General features: G+C 35.2%; 1 protein-coding gene across 4 annotated transcripts in view; it reads right to left on the bottom strand.

Annotated features, from left to right (window-relative positions):
- cfap20dc (CFAP20 domain containing) overlaps nucleotides 1–18,020 on the bottom strand; it is a 44,199-nt gene extending 26,179 nt beyond the window's left edge. The window contains exons 1-11 of one of the 4 annotated variants that reach the window (XM_028447382.1): nucleotides 17,887–18,020; nucleotides 17,708–17,797; nucleotides 16,032–16,125; nucleotides 15,844–15,916; nucleotides 13,953–14,067; nucleotides 13,659–13,815; nucleotides 13,338–13,481; nucleotides 11,102–11,247; nucleotides 10,842–10,938; nucleotides 1,274–1,377; nucleotides 1,055–1,186 (exon numbers count right to left, since the gene is read on the bottom strand). In XM_028447382.1, coding sequence (XP_028303183.1) covers nucleotides 1,055–1,186; nucleotides 1,274–1,377; nucleotides 10,842–10,938; nucleotides 11,102–11,247; nucleotides 13,338–13,481; nucleotides 13,659–13,815; nucleotides 13,953–14,067; nucleotides 15,844–15,916; nucleotides 16,032–16,125; nucleotides 17,708–17,797; nucleotides 17,887–17,907 — 1,173 coding nt within the window. In that variant the 5' untranslated portion in view covers nucleotides 17,908–18,020. Of the gene's footprint in view, nucleotides 1–1,054; nucleotides 1,378–10,841; nucleotides 10,939–11,101; nucleotides 11,248–13,337; nucleotides 13,482–13,658; nucleotides 13,816–13,952; nucleotides 14,068–15,843; nucleotides 15,917–16,031; nucleotides 16,126–17,707; nucleotides 17,798–17,886 lie in introns of all 4 variants that reach the window. The other 3 variants (XM_028447381.1, XM_028447379.1, XM_028447380.1) reach the window with 3 other exon arrangements.
- Between the last annotated feature and the right edge of the window lie 6,173 nt (nucleotides 18,021–24,193).

Here is a 24,193-nt window from a genome sequence, read left to right on the forward strand (position 1 = left end):
AAAAAGTTCAGCAGAGGATGTACTTCCTGTGGTAGCTGAAGAAGTTCAGTCTGCCAAAAAAGATGATGGTGAACTTCTACAGCTCCATCATCCAGTCCATCACCATCTGGTACGCTGCAACTACGGCCAAGGACAAGGTCAGACTGCAGCGTTACATCCACTCTGCAGAGATGATCATCGACTGCAAGCTGCCCTCCCTCTAGGACCTGTAAGCCTCAAAGATTCTAAGGGGGGCCGGAAGATTGTGGCCGACCCCTCCCACCCCGGAGACAAACTATTCCAAACTCTCCCCTCTGGCAGGAGGTTTTAGTCCATCAGGACCAGAACCTCCAGACACAAAAACAGTTTCTTTCCGTCTTCTACTAGCCTCATGTACTCAGCCCTGGACCCCCACTGACCTTATATGCACCATTCACCAAGTCACATATCTTGTATTGTTTTTAACTGCACTTGGCCAATAAAACTTTTCTGATTCTGATTCTGTACTAGGCTGTACTTGGCTGTGCTCTGGGACAAAGTTGTAAGCCTTTTACAAATTCATAAAACACATATGGACTGGCAATGTGGCACAAATGCATCAGAAACAAACCAATCCCTCAAGAATGAACACTGAACAAAGCTCTGTATGCAAATGAATATTCATGAATATTACTAGATCAACTGGGGTCATGACATTCAAGAAGGAATAAAAAGTCAATAAAATTGTAATAATTGGAATGTAAATGCACAATTTCAAACTTCCTGTATATTTAAGTTTGAGCACAAACACATTAAAAACTGATGTTGAAAAACTTTCCCTTAAAGACAACTAATCAATTGCAGAGCACAATGACCTTTAACACAAAATGATCGCACATTAGCAAGAACCATTAACATTTTTCGAGAACGTTTTTTTTTTTTTCAATCATCCTACATCAAATGTTTCAGTTTGACCTCTCAACATAAAACATTCTGTTCTTCATTACCAGTTCAAGAGTAATTTGTTTGAGGATATGCATGAATTCACTATTTCCAAAGATCACAGCATGCATGTAAATCTTTTGTGAAAACATACCTCATCACTTTCACTGCCAATAAAGTCATCTTCAAGCTGAGCCTCAGTCCGCCTCAGACTCTCCTTGTGAGCGTGATCATCGCCTGTCTCCATCTTCTCCTGCTCACCTTGGCTTTGGCCTCGTTTGGGTGACTGAGGGTAGGATGAGAAAGTGAACATGTCCTCTTGCATACTGAGCTGGGGCTCGGTCTCCTCATTACTCTCCAAGCTACTGCGGACCTCTAGGTCAGAAGACAAACCCGGGCGTATCGAGCGGCACTGAGACTCCGCCGGAGTAGATGTGACTCCTGAACTTTCTTTGGCAGCTCTGTACCCATTCTCAACTAAAAATCAAAAATATAAAGACAGAGCAGCATGAGAGCAGAATACAAGTAGACACAAAGCAGAAACTCTCCTTAAAAATGGCACTTCAATGTCAAAAAGAAAACCAAACCATGAACAATTACGAAGTTGTAATTTTGTCCAAGTGTGTGTTATTAGATTTAACTTTTTTATTGTTATTATTTCCATACCAACCTTTAATTCAAATGACAGATAATATTTTTAAAAGAATTTTAGAAAAAAAAGCACTATTGGAAATGGGACAGAATTGATTAAAAGAAACAGGAGAAGATAAGAACATGAAAAATAACTGAAACCATTAAATCAATATAACATTTTTGACTAGAAACCATGTCATTTATTAAAAATGGGTAAAGAGTACCTGTAGTAGAAATGTATATAAAGTAAAATGTGTTTAATGCATTTTCAATAAGCAAAATATTTGGACGTTTATTCGGAAAAAGACATTTAATAAAAAGACATTTTTTGAATAATTTTATACCTGAAAATACCTGAAAAGTCATTGATTCCGGTGCAGGGTTTACATGGGTCATTCTCATGGAACCAATACAATTCTATGTCCATAATGATTGTAAATATAAAATGTGAAATTTAGTTATATAACTAAATATCATAATAAAGACAACAATTTTCTCTATCTTGCAAAATGATTAATTTCCAAATAAGAATAAATTATTTGTGTATGTTATTGCATTTTCTGCTTAAATTCTCATTACCGCAACTAGTCCAGTTCTGACTGAATGTATGTTATGTTGTAATTTAAACAATTATTTATAGAAAATGTAAGTGTGTCTGACTGATGTTCTCATCCTCCGCAACATTTTTGAAGGAGTGTTTACAAACACACAAATAATTTCAATAAAGTTTGATTTTGAATGAAGCAACACATCTTCTAGTACGTTCAAGATGGCTACCAGGTAAATAAAACTCTTTATATGTCTCCAGTTAAAAGTTAAACATTCTGTTAGACTGCAATTACCACAGTATTGATTCTCATTACCGACACTGTTGTTTTCTACAATAAGAAATTTAAAATTTTCTTTGAAAATATACTTAGTTAGTTGTCTAATTATGTTCACTGACAAAAAAATTGTATAGTCATTGTGGCTTTGGTATTGTTAGCAAAACATGCTGTGGCTCCACATCCTCCGAAACACAATTCTCACTTACCGCTACAATTTAAGTTCAGTTGTGGTAGAAAGAACTTATGTTTCGGTAATGAGAATTTAACCATACCAACTATATTTTTGACTAACCTAACTATTAACTTTAATATTGTAAACTAACTTGGTAATTTCCTTAATGTCCTGTTTCATTGCAGACATTGCAAGAGACAGACAGAAAGTTTTAGCAAAGACCAGGCTGAAAAACTTCAGAAAGAAGATTTACACCAACCCACAACTACTGGAAGAGTACAGAAGGAAAGTGAGAGAGAAGTTAGGGGTTTTAGAGGTCACAGCAAGAGTAATTAGCTCAACACACACAGGCGCATATTCATATGATTTATTTACTCTAACCCTAAAAGGCCATTTCACAAGTGCTTAAAACATCAATTAATATACTCAAAATGAAACATGAAAACAGAAATTGCTTTTTTCATGAACAAAATGTATTATTAGGGTCCGAAGGCCAGAAGGACCCTATGGTAATTGCTTTTATTATTATTATTATTATGGTCATGTATGATGTGCTCCTACCTTGTTTCTGTGATTTTTATTTCTGATTAGATTTTTGTTGTGTTTTTCTCAATGTTTTTTTTTTGTTTTTTTGATTGAATTTAATTTATTACAACGGACAACACAAGGATGTGTGTTTGAACTGCTTTTGATGCATATGAAGCTGCTATTGGGAGACTTTGCGGCACATTAGAGCAGCCACAGCCAGCAATCAGCTGTTTACATTCGAGATGAGACAGAGAGCAAGCTGCGTGACATGAGAGATTAGGAGAGAGAGCGGACTTACTGGGAAACTAGTCTGGGAGGACATTGAAACTGGATAGAGGAGGAATATCCGCAAGAGAAGTACCGGCGTCTAAGGTGAGCGTAGTGGCGGCCGCGATCGGTGAAGGACGAGCAAGTTTTTTCCCGTTAGGGCCGCTCAAATTTTAATGAAAAAAAACCCGAATAAACCTCTCATTTAATCGGGTTTTAAACTAGAGGTTTAATGGAACCTACAATTAACATTTACATCAGGTACCAAATCCAATATACTAAGCAGGTTGAGCAGGTCTGACTGTATTATCTATTTTCAGGGCTTCAAACTTCACCTTCTTTTTACTAATGAATAGTCTTCTCCCCATGGTCAGAGCAAAGAAAAAAGCCTATATACATATACATTATATATATATATATATATATATATATATATATATTAAAACATCTGAGGTGATTCTTGTAAATATTTAGCCAACAGGAAAAGAGCAACTCTGAAGCATACCTAATTCTAATTCTCAGAGATAAGCTTGAGATCAAAATAAGGGGCACCGAAATCTGAATGAGTGAGCACATCTGAACCCTACAACAGTATAATTACTTTCCCTAATTGCCCAATGTGTGGCAAACCGTGGGCCCAAGAGATGTCCCTCTGACTTTTATTTAATGTGCCACATTACCATTAATGAACCAACTCAAACCTGTGTGTGCACGCTGGGCTGCAGCAGACTGGCTTACAGCTGCAGAGAAACATCCATAATTGAGCTTTCAGAATATATATATGTTAAGTATTTGAGGGCAGTGCATGAGTAGGTATGTGCACATATGCATGCGGGGGATAGTTCAAGGGTTGAGCCAGGGCGGGGGTGGTGAGAATTTTCTAAGTAGCTTTAGTGTGGGTTTAAAATAAATAAATGTAAAACGAAGGTTTGATGCATAATAGAAAGAGGTGTTTTTCTTGTGCTTTTACAACGCAGTCAATGTTATTCAAAATACATGATTCTAACAAAACAACATAGTAACATTTAATTTCTCAGCTGCTCCCTAAAATCACAGTACAAATCCTTTCCAAAAGATTATAATATCATGGAATTGTTTCATTGTTTAATTTCCATAATTCCATTCATAAAGTTCAACTTTCGTAGATTATTGATTCAGGGCCCACAATTTAAACAATTTCAAGTATTTATTTGTTTATTTTTACATAATTTGGGCTTCCAGCTCATAAAAAACACTTCTCAGTTTTTGCAGCAAAAAAGAGGAGAAGAAGGACTGGACTGTTGGCCAGTGGTCCAAGGTCCTCTTTTCTGATGAAAATAAAATGTGCCTTTTATTCGGGAATCAAGGTCCAAGGGTTTGGAGAAAGACGGATGAGGAACCCAAGCTGCTTGAGGTCCAGTGTGAAATATCCACAGTCAGTCATGATTTGGGGTGCAATGTTCTGTTCTGTTACAAATCATGTAAAAATAAACAAATAAATACTTGCAATCTTTTAAATTGTGGGCCCTGAACCTATAATCTATGAAAGTTTAACTTTTTGAATGGAATTATAGAGATTAAACAACGTTTCCATTATATTCACATTTTTTGGAAAGGGTCTATGTGAGGAAGAAATGATGAATATTATTTGATTTAGTCTTGTGTGAAAATACATGTCTTCCTGTTGTCCCTGACTTGTAAATCCTCTTCATTTTCAACTCATGTGGACCTCATCCAAGGTTTAGCGATATGGTTTTCCTGTTAGTCAAAGGTTGCTGCCTGTCTTCCACAGGACAAAAATTTGTTCTTGTGGTGCTTTTTGGCCTCCCACTTCTTACATCATCTAGTGCAGTGGTTCCCAAACTTTTTGTGCTTAAGGCACGCCAAAGGGCAAGTAAAAATGTGAAGGCACACCTATTGCGCAAAATAGGCTTTATAACACGTGTTATCACTCATATCATGTACAATATCACGGGCGACCAAACAAGAAAGCGCTAGATTTTCCCTCTTGCTGTTTCTCTGTTTTAATGTAGTCCTACAGCCTTTGTCACAGTCTTATAATTCCCGCCTGCGCAACCACGGGAACAGCAAAAGATTGAGTTCTCTTCATTTTTTTTTTTTTTTAAGAGTTGTTTTTAGGTATAGAGTTTGTCACTGTATTATGAAATGAGTGCATACAAAGTAATAAAATAAAATATAATTTTTTTTGTGTAGTTGTATATTGCAATAATAATGTATGTGTCAAGTATCTTTATGTCATGGCTTCCCACACTTGAAAAGGAAGGATTTAACCAGACTCAGGATTTTACTTGTTCTTACTTTTATTCTTTCCAGTGACAAGAAAGGTGTAAAACCTCTGAACATAAAACACAATGCAAATAAGTTCACCATTTTTCATCAAACAAGGTAAGTACAAATAAACACAATTTCAGGAAAGTACATTTAATTTGGTAAAAGTATAGTTTAAACGTTTTTTTTTTTTTTACTAAATCAGTGCAAGTAGTAATAAGGTATTAACCAAACAGAAAACTAGATCTACTTTTATAACCTGAAACCATTTTCCTTATGTTTATATCAATTATAGATATACATTTTTTTTTTTTAATTTAACAATTTCTCAACAGAAATACTTTTATATTATACTATTTTCATACATAAATTCAATATTTTAACTCTGAATTTTATTAAAAAGAAATTTGCTATATTTGAAATACTAACTTAATTTAGCCCTTAAATACATAAACAATGTTTTAAGCAAATTTTAAACTATTTTCTTCATCTCATATTGACAACTCAATTAACTCAACAAATTAATTATACAATGTTGAGTTCACATTTTAACATTCTGGTCATTATGAGCTCACCAGTAACCCTTTTCCTATGCGTATTGTGCAGTGCACGTTTCTGGTGTTCTCAGCTCCTTTGCGCACATCCAAAGGCTGGCGCACTGCTGTTCCCTTCCGCTCATAGGGTGACTTTCTCATCAGTACGATTGCGCCGCGGAGAATCGTGCGCGCACACAGAGCAGTATGAGCGTGCGCCAGTATGCGCTTGGAGCGGCACATGCACCCGGCATTACGCACTCGAAGCACTCAGGCAGATCGCCGCAACAGTATGGTTGTCACAAAATCTCAAGGCAAACCCAGATTTGCCTCGCGGCACACTTGGGAAGCACTAATCTAGTGAGACCAGAATTAGACATATTATTGCAGGTTGATGATGCACAAAGAAGAACCTTGAGACATCTGCTCCATAGAACCCTATAGATAAATGACAACAGCAGCAAAATGTATCAGCCAAGATCAATATAAAGGCGATACTGGAAAGGCTAAAGATGAGCTCCATGGGGAGAAGTAGTAAATGCACGAAAGCTGACTTGGAAAAAAGGAATTGTAGATATAGCCAGTCACACACAATTAAGGAAAGAGAGAGGGAGGAATCGGCTCGAGAAAGAGAAAGCTGAGACTGATTTGGGCACAAAACCTTGTGAAAAGAATGTTCACACCGGCTCGGAAGCAACAGATTTTTCAGGCAAACGAATCCTAGAGAGCGGTAAACAAAGCTTCAGGAATTGACAGTGTGAACTCATACTTTGAAGATAGATAGATAGATAGATAGATAGATAGATAGATAGATAGATAGATAGATAGATAGATAGATAGATAGATAGATAGATAGATAGCTTTATCAGTCCCACAGTGGGGAAATTTCCCGGCTGAGACGCAACAATAAAGTGAATCTACCAAGTACTACAAAGTAGTGAGGGTGGGAAACACGAAAGATTTTGTAAAATAACTCCTGTGCAACACACTTTAAGCCTTTAAGAGCACATAGAGCCCTGACAGCTAAACCGAGCTAGACAAACACCTCCGGGCTTTATAATGATTGACTTTCCAGCCTTTCTCGTTAAAGAAGAAGTGGTGGCACTCACGTTTGAACAACAGTTATTTTTAAAGGTCACAACAAAACCCTGTATCTGCAAAATAAGAGATGACAAGCGTGCCAAGTGATCACATAATTAAAGCTAAAGTGTACACGGGCTAAATGCCAATATCCAGCCAAGCTCAGGATGGCAATGGATCCATCAGAGAAGATGTTTGAATCTTTGCTGGAGGCGATTCCCACACTGAAGGAATTTAGGATTGAAGTCTTCATCGATGTGAGGGGAAAAACCTTTGGAAGGGTTGACGAAAGAAATGTGGCAAGCTTAACTAAGAGTGAGAAACCAAGGCAAGAATCTATGATAAAATGGCTTTTCATAGGACAGCAGATCACTTCACCACACCCACCTCAAAGTCATAGATGAGTAAATGTATACTGAAATGAGTCAGTAGTTAAGCATATCAAGTTAAGGCATACTCCATCAAATTTGTTGAGGAAAAGGAATTACTTTGCAGTAATTTTCTAAATGTAAAGCTAATTTATTTTACTAATTCTAATGGCAATTTAAAATACTGTATAAATTCTATGTTTGAACGCATTAGGTTCTGTAGTCTGAGTTTAAACCATAAAAGGTGCATCACTAAATACCTACTAGTTTTTGGCTTGCTAACCTGTAAACAAAAATTAGATGAGTTGCTAACACATAACGTAGACATGGCTTTCAGATTTATTGGAAAAAACGCCCTATAAAATGGGTAACAGGGCCAGCGAATTACTGGCATAGTAGCAAATGCTACACGGTCGAGCCGAATAGATCTGAAAATTCCACATCCGTCTTCTAATTCTATGCTGACTCCACCACAAGATATTGCTGATGCCTTCGTTACATATTTTATATAAAACTCATGACTAAGAGAAAAAGAGAAAAAATAATAACATCTTGCTTCCAAATCATAAAGCATCCAAAGATAGCTGAACAGGAAGCCAACGATATGTCGTCCCAAATCACCGAAAAAGAGAAAACAGACTCTTTCCAGTTACTTAAAAATAATAATTTACCTGGAACAGAAAGGAATCTATGCGAGTTCTATAAATGTTTCAAAATAATGTCACACAAATGATTCAATGTTTAGAACTATGCCCTGTCTAACAATAACCCATCTGAACTGGTCTATAGCTATTGTCTCAGGGATATATAAAGAAGGGAAAAACCTCACACGATGCAGTGCATTGACCTATTAGTCTGCTCTGCAATGACCTAAAGATCCTGACAAGCATAATTAAAGCTGCTACCTATAATTACTGTACCTCCTTCAAGGAGGTAATGTTTATCCGTTATTCGTACATCTATCTGTTAATGTGGATGTTTGTTAACAAGTTCTGAAGGAATTTCAATGAAATTTTCTGAGCTGAATGTCAAAAGGAAGAACGAGTTCCAGAACAATTTTTGGAGCATATGGTGATCTTAAGCTAATTCTACAGCACCTGCTAGTGACTTCTGCACCTCTAAACTTGTCGAAGGTTTGCGGTCTCTGAGTGCTCTAGTTTTCAATTGCACTAATTGTGAAGCGGGCCCCGGAATTAACCAGAAATAAAAGCTGCTACCACCAATATTTTTTTATTAGATAAAATCATAATGTATGCCTCATAAATCAATGAATAGAACATTATACTCTAAAAAGACAGAACAAAGGTCAAAATGTCCACTTTAAAATTGGTTTTCATCTCTAATGTAAACACTTAGTTGCTAATTTTGGCTCATTGCATTGTGGGATGTGGAGTCCTATGAACGGATGCACATACGTTGTTCTTCTACTTCATTGGTACTGTGATGTTTTGTGTTCTTCGCCATACAAGGATGACAGTGATTAGCTTGAGACCATTTTTATTCTAGTTTGATTACGTTAATCCTCATGATATTGGCTACTATGCAATAGTCTCTGCAACTCCACATCCCGCAATGCAATGTCCAAAAATGTCACCAAATGGGGCTAATTTCAGCATTTTTTCCTTTCTTTTTGGAGTTAATGATGTTCGATTCATTGATCGATGAGGCATACATATAATTTTACCTAATAAAGAATTATTTTGTGTCGCAGCTTTAACAAAAGAATACAAAAATATATCGGGAAACTTATACATCCGGATCAGACCATGTTCATTCTTGTGTCGGCAAGGTACAAATAATATCAGAATGACAATAAACCTATAATTAATTGCTATGACTAGAAAAGTACTGTTAACGCTCATTGGCTTCGATGCTGAGTTGATTGGTTTTATCTGGAACTTACAATGAAACATATGGGATTTAACAAGATATCCATTAACTGGTTTAAAACTTAATACAGAAACATTAAATCTAAAGTAAGAGTAATGGCTGCTGTTCTGACTTTTATCCCGATTACTATTTACAATAAGCATGGAGCCCTGTGCAGAATGAATCTGATCCAAACGTCTTATACAAGGGTTAGCAGATGAAAAAGGTACCACACACAAAATATCCTTATTTTTCCAAAAACTTGGACAGTAAATACCTGGTTTAAAGTGCACCTTCAAATCCTATGGTGAGCTATCTGGATATAAGGCTAACATAAAAAAAAAACAACATTGCACCATTTCACTGGACTGATGATAGTTTCACATATAAAGGAATTCATTTAACTAAAAGGACTGATCAGTTGTATAATGCAAACTACGCTAAATTAATCTCACAAATGAAAGTAGGCCTGAATCGATGGGAGATTTTAGCCTCTTTCACTAATAAGGAGAGTGAATTTTATTTGAATAAATGTGTTTACAAGATTCCCTTCCTGTTTTTATTCTTACATATACCAGTATCCGCTAATCTGTTCAAACCCCAAAAATAAACTATTATCTAAATACATTTGGAAGAAGAAGCGACCAAGAATTACACTCAAAACTCACCTATGTTTGCGAAATTGAACAATGTATTGTTGGGTGGGTTAGTTGCAGCCTTTGGTGGATTAAAAATGATCTAAAAGTAGACTGGGTACAAATTGAACAAAACCCAGTGCATGGAATCCCCCTCTTGGTTAAATCACTTTCATGTGGAAAAAAAAAATGAATAAGTAATTACATTAACCACCCTTAATTTGTGGGGAAAATGTGAGGAAAAGAGGAGGAGGGCCACAAGCAATATCAAGAGCCATGTAAATTATAGGGAACCCGCACATTTCAACCCATCAATAAGTGATGGAGTGTGGGTGTTCTTAACTTAATTGTTTTAAATTGGATCCTGGAGAAACGCTCTCTCATCTTGCCAGCACTTATGTACGGCTAAATTGAAAATAATAGATGTTTTGTTTATATTATGAACTCATCTTGAGATTTTAGCTAAATACTCAAGAGCATCTTCAAGCCACATAGGATTTCTCATTTTATACACTTACCGTAACATATTAACAAATATTTGTTAGAATTTTTTGTTAATGTAAGTGTATGAGATGAGTTCATAATATAAACAATGATTTTGATTGTCACAAGCAGCCATCAGTAAAAGAGTGTAATCCTATTTTACAGTAAGTGAGCATACAAACTTGTTGCAGTAAAAATTAGAAATAAAAAAAACAACGAGGAGAGTGCTTTTGTGTCTGCTACATGTTGACGTGTATGAACTCATCTAACTAACATACCTCCTTGCTGAATACAGTCGGCTCCTCCAGGTGATAAATTCCCACTCAAGTCACTCTTTGTTGTAACCTTTTTATTCATGCTGCTGGATGGAGTTCCCTATAGAACACAACCAAAGAAGAAATGCAAGTTCAAATAAATACATTCTGTTTTCCACGGACTATAATTTATGGTAGGAGTGTTCAAATCTCTTGGAGAATCACTTTTATTCCCTTGGGAATCATTTCATTACCATGGTGGGAACGAAAAGCACATTTCTCACCACTCTGCCAGAAGTTGTGTTGCTTTTTCTTCCAGTTTCTTGACGTGGTCCTGAAGCAAGAGATCCCATGGCTGTGCGTGAAACGACCTGGGACCCAGTCCTTCCATAACTGATTGGTCTGGCAGTAATTGTAGATGGGTTTAAAGCTGCAGAGAGATGTTAATGCACACATACTGATAAAGGGTTGAACATACATTTATATCAAGAGCTTAACTGATGAAGAAGATGTTGCTTTTGAATGTCTGTTCTTTTTTATCGTGAGTTAGTGGCTGCACTGGGAGTTGGGATGGATTGACTTCTTGACCCCACAGTTTCTGTGTCAGGTGCATTAGGGCCAGCTCTGCTATAGTAGTAACAACACACCTCGGTCTAAATCCTCAGTATAGCAGAAAGCAAACACCGCACGACTCCACAGAATACACACAGATGGAGCTGAGCTGCATGTTCCGATGCGCATACCAGAGAAAGTAACACATGCTTCAAACATCAAGACAACGGATAAAGAAGATAATGCTCAAAACTGGGTCTAGACCAGGGGTCTGCAACCTGCGGCTCTGGAGCCTCATGTGGCTCTTTAACTCTTTTGCAGTGGCTCCCTGTATCTTTAAAAAAAAACATCAAAATAATGAATTATTTCTTACAAAGGGTATTGATGATTAATGACATTAACTTCAAATACATTTATGATAAATCAATTGGTTGACCTAAAACTAAATCACATTGTACTGCAATGTCTACAGACCATCAACTTTCAAAGTTTACAAAGACTATTCTCAATTTTATTTGTGTGGAGAAAGATATATTTAATTGCCAACATGCCAGCTTAATGTGCATGCTTGATATGTTGCAAGAAATTAGCAATTAGCATGCATTGACCAACATGATCATGTGTTGTCAAATTCAAGTTATTTTTTGTAGCTCTTCAAAAACATTAACTTGTAAAATGATTTGATATTATTTTAACTATATAGAATTTTATACACTGTATTGTTTTCATTGAAAAGGTATTTTTTCGGGTCCGGAAGGACTTTAATCCAGACGAGATTAGGCAAAATGGCTCCTTTGAGAGTTGCATACCTCCGGTCTAGACACAGAACAATATATTTTGGGTTTGAAATGCTTTCTCTGAAATTTTAAGGGGAAAAAAAGCCATTTACATAATCACTGTTTGTTTGTTTTTTTGTTTGTTTCTGAATTAGGCAAAAAAAAAAAAATGTCCATCAGATACTTAGTTTTAATGGTATGCGGCAGGTTGGCCACTGAAGCTACATCATTCTCCATGCAATTCTGTCACTGTTAAATTGGATGCCTACTCCAATAGCAGTCATTCTAATTATGATTAAAACCGTTATGCTAATAATGCAGATGCTAATTATGAATAAATAGTATTTCTCATGTGTGGCTATTGCTCTGTTCTATTGGAGTTGCTGGTTGACTCTGGATGCCTAACACAGCTGTCAGAACAAATAAACATTGATTAAAAAAAAGGTCACAAAGGCTCCACAACTGGATTAGCGGTGCATCTATTTTCAGATGAGAAGATAATTGGGGTGCTTTGTATACAGGTGAGGCTTAAATGAAAACCAAAAACAAGACCGAAAGAGTTTGATAACTCGAAAACCAAGTGATTATTATTTACTTTGTTATTTATATCTTCTTATTTGCAACATGTTCTGTTTTGGATGGATGTTATGCACTTGTACTAAACCCACATGCAGTCATTTCATAATAATTTTATGTCCAAAGAAGAGTTATTGAGGTTATGAAGAGATTTTTTACCAATCATTTCTCTTCTAAAATGTGTTTTCATTCACCTTTTTTCTAATCCGCCTAAAGGGATTTTATGTGGTCGGACATTAAGGCTCCTGCCGATAAAGCTTCTATTTTATCCCAAAATTTCTATAAAAGTTTGACATTGTTGTACTTAGGCTTTGCGCTGCAGGAATAAGGCTTCCAGCACAACAAATCCAAAAAAAAGGGGATTTCTTTACAAATCGTATTTTGTACATGGAGGCACAATCATGCTGAGAGATAAAGGAGGCCTTCTCAAACTGCGGAGGAAAGCTGATAATATACTAGTGTATTTTATCAATGCCTGAAGAGAGCCGCCTGAATCTACTAGAAACCTTCTTAATAAATAGCACAAAGACTGTTGTTACGACTATTGATTGCAACAATATTCTCATATTATTACTACATGAAACCCATTCCAAGTCCATTGGTTTCCTCCACTTACCACATTCAGAGCTATTAATCCAAGCCATATTATCTTTCTGCAAAGTCTTCCAGTCCAACACGTGAATCACTTGGTTCAGATCTGCTGGGTACTTGCAATTGCGGGGGATCAATTCCATGAGATCAGCCGCACTGGAAATCACATCTAGGTTTAAACAATGAATAAACATGTTCAGAGTTTAGAATATAAGACAACCAGTGTCATGAAAACGCGCAAACATTAATTTAACACATGATAAAACCATGAATTAGCTTAATTACTAGCATCCATAACAAATGCACGATTTATAACAAACAAATTAAGAAAAGCTTAAATAATTACATGAATTACCATCATCCGACATCTGTGTTTGCTGAGTTTTCATTGTGAAGATTCTTCTGACTTTGCACGTAGCAAACAAAGCGATTCCATCCAGAGACACAAATCCCTTGAACAGTTCGCTCGTCAATGACACAAGGTCGATGCACAAAGTGCACCACTGAGAGAACAATAAGGTTATGCCATTAAAAGGAGCTCATTGTGATAGACTTTAGTGTCTATACTGTGAGCTACACAGAACAAAAGTAAAAGGTACATAATAGAAGAAGATGTGTCAAGGAGGAATAGCTCACTCACACTATTGCGTTTTAATCCTCCTAAAGGAATCCTAGCGTGCAGGATTGTAGCAGACAATCCCTTATGCACTGTTGATAGGTGAAGTCTCTTCTTTAGGTGCTCGGAATCAGTTATTCTTTAAAAAAAAAAAAGAGGCAAAATTAAAGCTTTAAAAGCATTGAGACTGTTAATAAAAAACAAGTTTTATTCTTGATCTTCTTTATATTCCAAAATTACTGATGGTGGTATGATAAATAGCAAGTAATCCTACAGCAATTAATAGCGTTACCGACACAGATACAGTACATGATGTTTCTGATCTACGTTGCCAGAGTGGTTTGTAAACAAGCCCACTTACATGTTTTTCATTACAATATTAAATGTGAATTTCACTGTTGTGCTGTCATGGGAAGTGTGATCAGTTATGGGATGAAGTTTGGCTAAAGGTGAAGGTTGTCGAGGCAGGATTTTAAAGAAATGCTAAAATGGGCCATGACAGTGATTAATCTTTGAAAAAGATTGTTGTTAAGCAGCTCACAAAACATTTTGAATGACATATTTCATGTTATTTGAACAGAATATGAACTATTGCCCTCTGGAAGATACAGATACAAAAGTAGAGGTTGAACGTATCGGCCGGCCGATATATGGACTTTTTTCAAGATCGGCCATCAGCCAAAACAAAAAAAAGGTTTTTTTTTGTACCATCACTAGCCCTCTCTAAGGAAAGGTATCAAACACTTAATTATAGGGAGGATATAAAAAGAGAGGGCAGTGTTACACCTAAGTGAGGGAGAAGGGAACAGGAGGAGAGACTAAAGGTAGGAAAAGGAAAGGTGAGGGAAAAGTTGATCATTTCAAAGTGAGAGTGAGATGTGATGTTGTAGTTGTGCATATGATGACAAGTGTGAAGCTTGGGTATAATGGTGGTGGCTGTGAACAGAGGGAAGGAGTGAGTGGTTATACCTAAAACAGGTATTTATAGTTTAAACCCACAACTTACACATCGTATGTTGTTGTCGTGCTTTACTGCTACTTACCCGTCCTGTACTTTTTGTTTGACTTGGTTGTGTACGGGTATATTTAAAGTTCAATAAATGTTACGAGTTCTATTGGTGTATTTAATTTAATTTCTCATATACAGGTATACATTTATATCATATGAATGTTTTAATTGGCTTTCATAATCTTTTTTTTTTTTTTAATCGGTATCGGCATCGGCCTTTGAAAATCCCATATCAGTCAACCTCTATGCAAAACAAATGGCTATAAGCTGTCCTTTCTTCCTATTTCCATTATTCTACTTACTGTAACAAACAACACTAACATAATGTTCTAACAGGGGGATCGTTTTACCTTGCATGAATTTTAATGTGATTGTGTTTTTTTTTTGTTTTTTGTTTTTTGCCATATTGGTATTTTAACAGGTATGTTCTTTCATCATAGGTATTTTACTGACACATTGGTATGATATTTTAATTAGGATTTGACTGTACTCTACTGCCATAGAGGGACATAAGGAATATTTATTGTATTATAGGTATTTTACTGCCACATGAGTATTGTAACTGGTAATTGTGTTGTATTATCGATTTTGTGTTGCATCATTGGCATCTCTATCAGTGATGAATGTATTGACTCTTAGCAGCCCAATACATTTTATTTGATCTGATCTGATATAGCATACTGTACATATTGATAAAATGTTGCAATTTGTATCTGTTGTTAATATAACATTTAATGACACACTCACTGAATGATAAAATGTATGCAAGAATATAAAAAAATGGTCAATGGCTATGTAATAGTTTATTTAAAAAAAATATTTAATCATATTTCATAATATCTTATATTTATAGGAATGATAATATTATATAAGAGGTGATATTAAGGAAAAAGCAAATGCACTTACGCAAGCTCAGTGGAAAAGTCACAGCTTTGTGGAACATATACTTGTAGAACTAAAAATCTTTGAAGAAGTCCAACTACAAGAAAAAAAAAAAAAAACAACAAATTAGTTCAGTCAATAAATTGAAATACAATAAAAACCATTAGTAAATGATTATTTATAAAAATCATTGCACTGTGGTTTTGACTTACGAGGTGTTTTCCCATTTGCTGGCATTTGCATTTTCACTGTCTGGCTGCTTCCCTTTAGACAGTAAACAAAACCTTTGACTTCTTTATCATATTCCTACAGGTCAAAAATACATATTTTAATAACATGACCCATTTGCTTTCATTAACAGTAGATTGTTGGCCATTAGAAACATATGGTGTTTAAATCAAAGGGAGCAGAGAAACGTTCTCTAAATTTAAGGGGTGCCCGATTGGATTTTCAGCTGAATGTAAAAAATGTGCAAGGAACTAAAATACACAAAATGTACTCTATTAAAAGACACACAAGACAACTACAAAAAAACAAAAAAAATAACAGAAACATTTACAAAACAGCATGAAAAAATACACAAATTTAACATCCAAAACACAAAATGACAAAGAACACAAAATGACACCAAAAACACACAAAATGACTGAAAAAATACAACATATACTCTATTAAAACACACAAGACAACTACAAAAATGTAGAAAAATAACAGAAAAGTTTACCAAACAATATTAAAAAATACACAAATATGGCATCCAAAACACAACAACACAAAGAACACAAAATGACACCAAAAATGCACAAAATATTCAAATAAAAACACACAAAACAACTACAAAAACACCAAATTATAACAGAAAATTAAAAAAAAAAAACAATATAAAAAATACACAAAAATCTAAACACAAAATGACAAAGAACAACACAAAATGACACCAAAACACACAAAATATACTCTATTAAAGCACACTCAAGACAACTACAAAACCCACAAAACTAACAGAAAAATGTACTAAACAACATAAGAATTACACAAATATGGCATCCAAAACACAACATTACAAAGAACAGCACAAAATGACACCAAAAAACACACAAAATATACTTGAACACACACAAGACAACTACAAAAACAGAAAGATTATGGAAAATTTTACAAAACAACATTAAAAAAATACAAAAAAATGACATCAAAGCACACACAAAATTACACCAAAACACACACAAAATAGAGAGAATAATACACAAAAAATACTCAAATAAAAACACACAAGACAACTACAAAAACACAAAAAATAACAGAAAATTGTGGAAAACAATAACACCAAAAAAACACAGAATGACTGAAAAATACACAAAATACCCTCTATTAAAAGACACACAAGACAACTACAAAAACACAGGAAAAAAGACTGAAAAAATTACAAAACAATGTAAAAAAATACACAAATATGACATCCAAAACACAACATTACAAAGAATAACACAAAATGACACCAAAAACACACAAAATATACTAAAAACACACAACACAACTACAAAAAACACAGAAAAATAACAGAAAATTTTACAAATCAACATAAAAAATACACAAATATGACGTCCAAAACACAATATTACAAAGAGCAACATAAATTGACTCCAAAAACACACAAAATTAAATACAAAATATAAAATACAAAATATCACGAAATACTCAATATTCTAAATTGTGACATGAATGTTGACAATGTGATCATTAAATTAGACAATATTGCCCCTCACTGTGATAAAAGTCATCCATGTGTGGTCTAAGACACGTGAGAACCACCAATACAAATATTATACAGCCCTAAAATGTGTATTAAAACACATCAACAACCAAAGTAACAAGTGTAAAACCTTACTTTATGTATGGCTGATGAGCCTCCACAAAGTTTCCAGTTTGCTACTGGGTCATTCCCATGTCCTGTGAAGAGCTCAACCACAGCTCCACCCTACAACCAACCAACCATCCAACCAGCCATAATTACATTAAATACAGGATGACTGCTGATACTTAAACGAATATAAAAGATAAACTTACCTGATAATTACTTCTGAACATTTTCCCCTTCACTGCAATGCGTTGAAGCAGCAGGTTATCGAGGTTTACAAACGTGACCTTTAGCACCGCGACACGTTTCTATGGCTACCAACCACCGCCTCGACAACCGAGATCCTGTTTCAGCGCGAGCTTGGGTACAGTGGATTCTGGGAGATGTAGTTATTTTGTTAATTAAACGCCATTCAATACTCAAAACTTATTTTATTTATTCTTATTCATATAAAAATAAAGCTTGAACAGAAAGATACATTCCAAATCAATAGAAAAATAAAGAAAATAAATAAATAAACAAAAAATACACACACACACACACACACACACACATATATATATATATATATATATATATATATATATATATATATATATATATATATATATATATATATATATATATATTATAAATGTATAATATATTTATTATATCATATATTTATTGTACTCAAGTGCAAGTAAAAAGTAGCTAAATTAATTAGTTCTCAAAGTACAAGTTACGAGTTACTTTAATTTAATTTAAAAAAGGAAAAGACAAAATGCACAATTGAAACTTAATTTAATTTCCACAAATGCATCTGTATAAAATAAAAGTTTTGTGAAAATGTACAATTTTTTCTCTTTTTTTCTTTCTTTTTTTTTAAAATAAAATGACATCAATGAATTTAATTCAAAAATTAAATTAAAAATAGAATAGAAAAAAAAATCATTTTCATTTTAAAACCAAAAATAATAATTTACTCAGTAACGGTTGGGTGTAGAAATGTAATTAATTACTTCACTCCTTTTAAAGTGTACCTGATTTAGACTTTTATACTCAAAAACGTACACGCACACGCAACTCTAATACAGCAACATGAGTAATCTGTTAATTTCACCTCTGATTACGAGAAATGTTGAGAGGGATACCCTGGCATCATACCTTATCTCAACAATACATTTAAAAGCAATAATATACAAAGTGTTAAAAATGGAAATGTGGTTAAAATTTAATTTATAAAAGAGCATAAGAGTAAAGAACACAGAATTGAACACATTCAAATGTCTACCCTGTAAGACATTTAGATATGATCAGGTTTTGAAAATGAAACATTTTTTACTTGAAAATACAAATAGAATACCCATCATTTTTACTCATTAGTCATTGGCATTAGTCGGCAAATAAAATGCATACTGTATATAATCTTACATATATATTTTCCATTCTTAAAGAAGATGTATCTTCTCTGGGGAAGCTGATGAACTCATAACAAATGAGTAAACTGGATTCTGCACTACTACAACCATATTACTGGTATACTAACACGAATGTGGCAGGACTTACTGTTCATTAGTAGATGAAAACCTTGGCTTGAAATCTCATAGAAGCCAGCCATCTCTTATTGACTACTGTGTAAAAAAATGTCTATGTAGATCATTTATAGTAGGCTGCATATGACAGAAATAGCACAAAAAAAAAAAAAAAAAAAAAAAAAAAAACTATGGCACTTTGAAAAGGTTGTGACTGACTTTTTTTTTCTTCTTCAGAGAGTTGACTTTCTGTTGACTGGGACAAGACAGCATCATTAAAATAAATCCTGCCTTGCAGTGAGCACTGACAAAGCTTGTGTAGAGAAAGCAGTTAATAAATCACTTCTTGTTAGCAGAATTAATTATGACTAATTATTCACTCATTATTGTGAAAAGAATGATTGCATTTGCATCAGTCAAAGCATTTCAACTTGTGGTGACAATGTTAGTTCTGGAAGGCTGTTGTAGAGAATTAGTGATCAGGGTTTTCTTTGTTTTTTTCTATAGTTGAAGTAGATACAGTATTGTGGTAAATACTTTTTTTTAAATTACAATTTAGAGAATTTAGTCTGTAAGGAAACATGTTGACAGTAGCCAAAAAGAAGTGAAGACCTTTCTTGAGCAAAGACTCAAAAATGCATATCTAAGACCAGTTTTTTTTTTTTTTTTTAAATGGGGGTACGTGTACGGCTAGGGGTACGCAATGACACTTCAGGGGGTACTTGAGAGAAAGACAGAAAGTGGAAAATTCACAAAAAAAGTGTCAGTCTTGGTCCCACCCCATGTGTGAGATGACCTGAAATGATAAAAGCTATAGAATTAATTCTATTCAGGAGCCACTAAAATAGAGTTTTTCAACCTTGGCGTTGGGACCCCATGTGGCGTCACCTGGAGTTTAAATGGGGTCGCCTGAGATTTTTGAAAAATTAAAATAGAATTTTTAAAGTTTCTTTCTTTTTTTTAATTAAAACAATACACAATCTTAAACAACTGTATTTCTATACTTTCCATTTGTGAAAAATAAATCTAGTTCAACTAAAATGCAGTGAAAAAAAACCCAGTTTTTGGGGTCGCCAGAAATTCTTGATATTTAAATGGGGTCACAATCCACTGCACTAAATACTGTTTCTTTACACTTATTTACAAAATGAGAATGTTTCAAATGTGCGTTATCACTCATTCATACCATCATTATGCTCTATCGTTGTTTTTGAATAATTTTCTAAGCAAAATGTTGTTGTTGGAAGAAAGGGGGGACTTGGATTCAGAAATAAGAAAAAGGGGGTCCAAAAAAGTTTGAGAACCACTATATTAGACAACAAGAGGTTAGATTAGCATTATATTCCAATTGAGAAACATCCTAAAGCCAAGTTCAAATCAAAGCTCCAACCTAGGGAGCAGAACCATTGATGCATATCCAATCCAAAGTGGTTGATGGAACAGAGTAAGCAGGGATGTAACAGGGCCAAAAGACCAGTAGAGCACATAACTGGGAGTGATGACCCCACCCCCCCAACACCCGTTGACTATAGGCTCCCTAATGGTACTTCCTCTCTGCTCCTGCTACTGCCAAGGAGGGAGAAAAAGATCTTGTTTGCCTTTACTGTGAAACACTTTGTGTTACATTGATTAGTACAAAAAGTGCCCTATTTATAAAGATGAATGGCTTGATTAGTGGATTGCATCACAGTGTATAAGCCTCTATTCAGAGTAGAATGTCAATTAGAAATGTAATTATATAATACATTATCATTTTTGTAGGGAAAAATATATGCCCTTGAGTAAAATCATTACATTAATCAAATACACTTTTACATGCACATTTTAAAAGAACAAAAAAAATATAAACATTGGTAATTAACACTGCCTCAATATTAAGGTATAGCATTTGTACCCATTTTTTTCATATACTTCAAATGCTGTGCATGTGTATGCAGATTTTCACTTTTTACCCAAATTTTCTCCAACAATCTAAAAAAGGTTGTGCTACAGTTGTGTATGAACTGTACCAGTGACGTGCAGTCAGGGAAGGCAAGGTAGGCACTGCCTACCCAAGGGTCAATTGATATTTTGATTGTTTGTTTTAATTATAATATAATTATAAATTGTTCATTTTTCAATTTTCAATAGCCTACCGTACAAATAAGTTTGAAAGTGTCAGCATTTTGTGCTTTTCATAACCCAAACCGCTAAACATCGCTATTTTCTAACCGCTGCAAAGCAGGAGGAGGCCACACCCCTTCTCAAAGGCCCGTTGCTGCTCTGCAATATTGGAAATTGTTTATGTTTCTTTAATGATGTTTTAAGATGTTGATTTTGTTTGATGGCTAAATGCTTGTTCATGTGGATCTTGTTGGGTTTTTTCTTTATTATGAATTTTATATTATGATAAGAGCATTGATATGACTTTGCTGTAAATTGTGCTATACAAATAAAGTTGTACTTGACAGCAGAAACATATGAAATTGTCATTGGTGTTGACATTGGTGGTCTCGATTTGGAACGCCCTGCCTTCCCAACCCCAGTGCTCACGGCACGTCACTGAACTGTACCTATCAGTATAAATAGGTTATTGTGATTCTTGTAGATTGTCTGCTACTGTGTATCAGATTTAAAGGTATAGCCCACTTAAATAAAAAATAATTATAAGAACATCAAAAAAAAAAACTGTAGAAGTCATCCACCAACTTCCCACAGGCGTGTGAGAAGTTCAAAAAGGCAAACTAATCACTCTGAGTAATTAGGATCAAAACTTCCTTCCTTCTTGCACCTCTTCTTCTTTGCTTGATGTAAGTGGGACAAATTCTTACCCACTGTGACTTATTAGGTTTCCCAAAGCAATTTTAACCTCAGATAAAATGTTATTGGGAAATCAAGTTTGCCAAACATTGCGTAAGCTCCAATTCCCCAACATTTCTTTAAGGACAAAAACGAAATCATGGGTCTGAAACTCTGTTCCTGGAGGGCCAGTGTCCTGCATGTTTTCGATATCTCTCTGTTGCAACAGATCTAAATCTAATGAGCTATGGCTAACACTTACAAACTGCTGGATAATAAGACACTGAAAAAATCTGATGTTTTAAAACAGGCAGCAGGGAAGTTGAAAGAAAAGGGATCACAGTCAATCCAATAGTATTACCTTGGAGACCATTTCTTCTTTTTTAACTCACAGCATATTTAGGTCACCCTGTTCTCAGTTGTATTCTTCATAGGGATTTATTTATGTATTATAATATAACATCACACATGGGTTGATTCCATTCTGTCTATTAGAGAGAGACACACTAACAGACACTTAAAATGCAACATTGTTTGTTTGTTTGTCTTGAAAATATCAATTTGAGAGGGCTGTAAAATATCTCCCTGTCAAATTGCAACTTCCCTGCATTAAATAGCTCTATGTGGACTGCAATCGTAGGGGATTAGTGCAAAATCCTGAAAGTGGAGATTAGGGTATTATGATAAGCAAGATCAATTCTGCCAAGAGGGATTGTTTGCACACTGTCAGGATTCAAAACATCATTAATCCATGGATGATATGGCAACACGAGAAGGTGCTGATGTCTCTCACTGACACCCGTGAGAAAGGCAAGCAAGTGTTCCTCAGTGCCAGGAAGGTCATCTCTTTGATCAAGGAGAGAACATGGCCTCTCATCCACTACATCAGAACCTAAATCTGCCAAGGCCTGAAGGCTGGAGAGTGGAGGAGGCTGCAGTTTACAGGTTGTGTTTATCATTCATATTACATTTGCATTGTGGTTAACTGGGGATGGAGAAACAATTCTGTTTGAACTAACAACACCTCGGGAGAAAGGAGGAGAAGAATCAAAGGAAATGAAGACCAGTCATTGTTTTATGGAATGTGAGCACAAAGAATGACAGGCTTGGTTGTACCTTGTGAAAGTTGGCTGTTGAGGATTTGCAAAAAAATGTAAATGAGTCTGGCGGCTGTTTTTAGCTTCGAGCATAGAGAAGAAAGACAAGAATGAGACTGTGTTGGGTAGGGAAGGAAGCACAGCAAGCTTCCCGCTGGAAATGGAATAGGTGGGAAGAAAAAAGTTGGATGCCAGCAGTAGATAAGCAGTCAACTACCAAATGGAGAATTTTGAAGATAAAGTTTGAAACTAGGGATGTCCAGATATCCATACCGATATCGGTTATCAGAAGTGACGTGCCTTGACCACTAGGGTTGGGTAGGCACGTTGCAAATAGAGACCACCAATGTCGACAACAATTGCAATTTCATATGTTTCAGCTGGCAAGTGTTAATCAAACAATATCAACATCGTAAAACACCATTAAAGAAACATAAACAGTTATTTAATACAGCCTCCATACTCTCCCAACAACATATATCTCATGACACGGCAGCGCATCCATTGTTCGTGTTGGAAACACAGAAACACGAAGAAATGGACAACAACAACAACTCAAAACAGCCTCAGTGAGGAGCATCCACAAAGCCAATCCTTCCTTTTGTACCATTCACTGTGGAAAATACAAACAAATTTCTGACGCTACCTTTGCTGAAGGTCTGGTAGCTCAGGTGTTGGTCTCCCACCTTTTAAAAACTGTCATTTTTCCTCAAAAGAAAGCTACTCTATCGTCTCTATCGCTGTCATCCTGCCTGTAGTGTTATCCCGCCCACTAGCTAGAGAACGTAGCCACAGCGGCCACGCTGGATCAATTCACTAATGCACTGTGAACTTACGTATAGCATTTAGCATAGCACGGTTACATCCAAAGGCAGCTTAGTGAGCTTCCTTTTTAAGCAATGGCGCAAATGCCTTACAGCGGAGTGAGACTGTGCAGCGTCTCTGACCGTACCAGAAACTAGCAACGTTTAGTCATTTGGACTATAAAAAGCACAATATGCTGACATTTTCAAACTTATAGGTTCTGTAGGCTATCGAAAATTGAAAAATAAATCATTTATAACTATATTAGAATTATATTAGAATTAAAACAAATGATCAAAATATCAATTCAACCTTGCCTACCT

The sequence above is a fragment of the Gouania willdenowi genome, chromosome 5 (assembly GCF_900634775.1).
Source record: "Gouania willdenowi chromosome 5, fGouWil2.1, whole genome shotgun sequence".
Lineage (NCBI taxonomy): Eukaryota > Metazoa > Chordata > Actinopteri > Blenniiformes > Gobiesocidae > Gouania > Gouania willdenowi.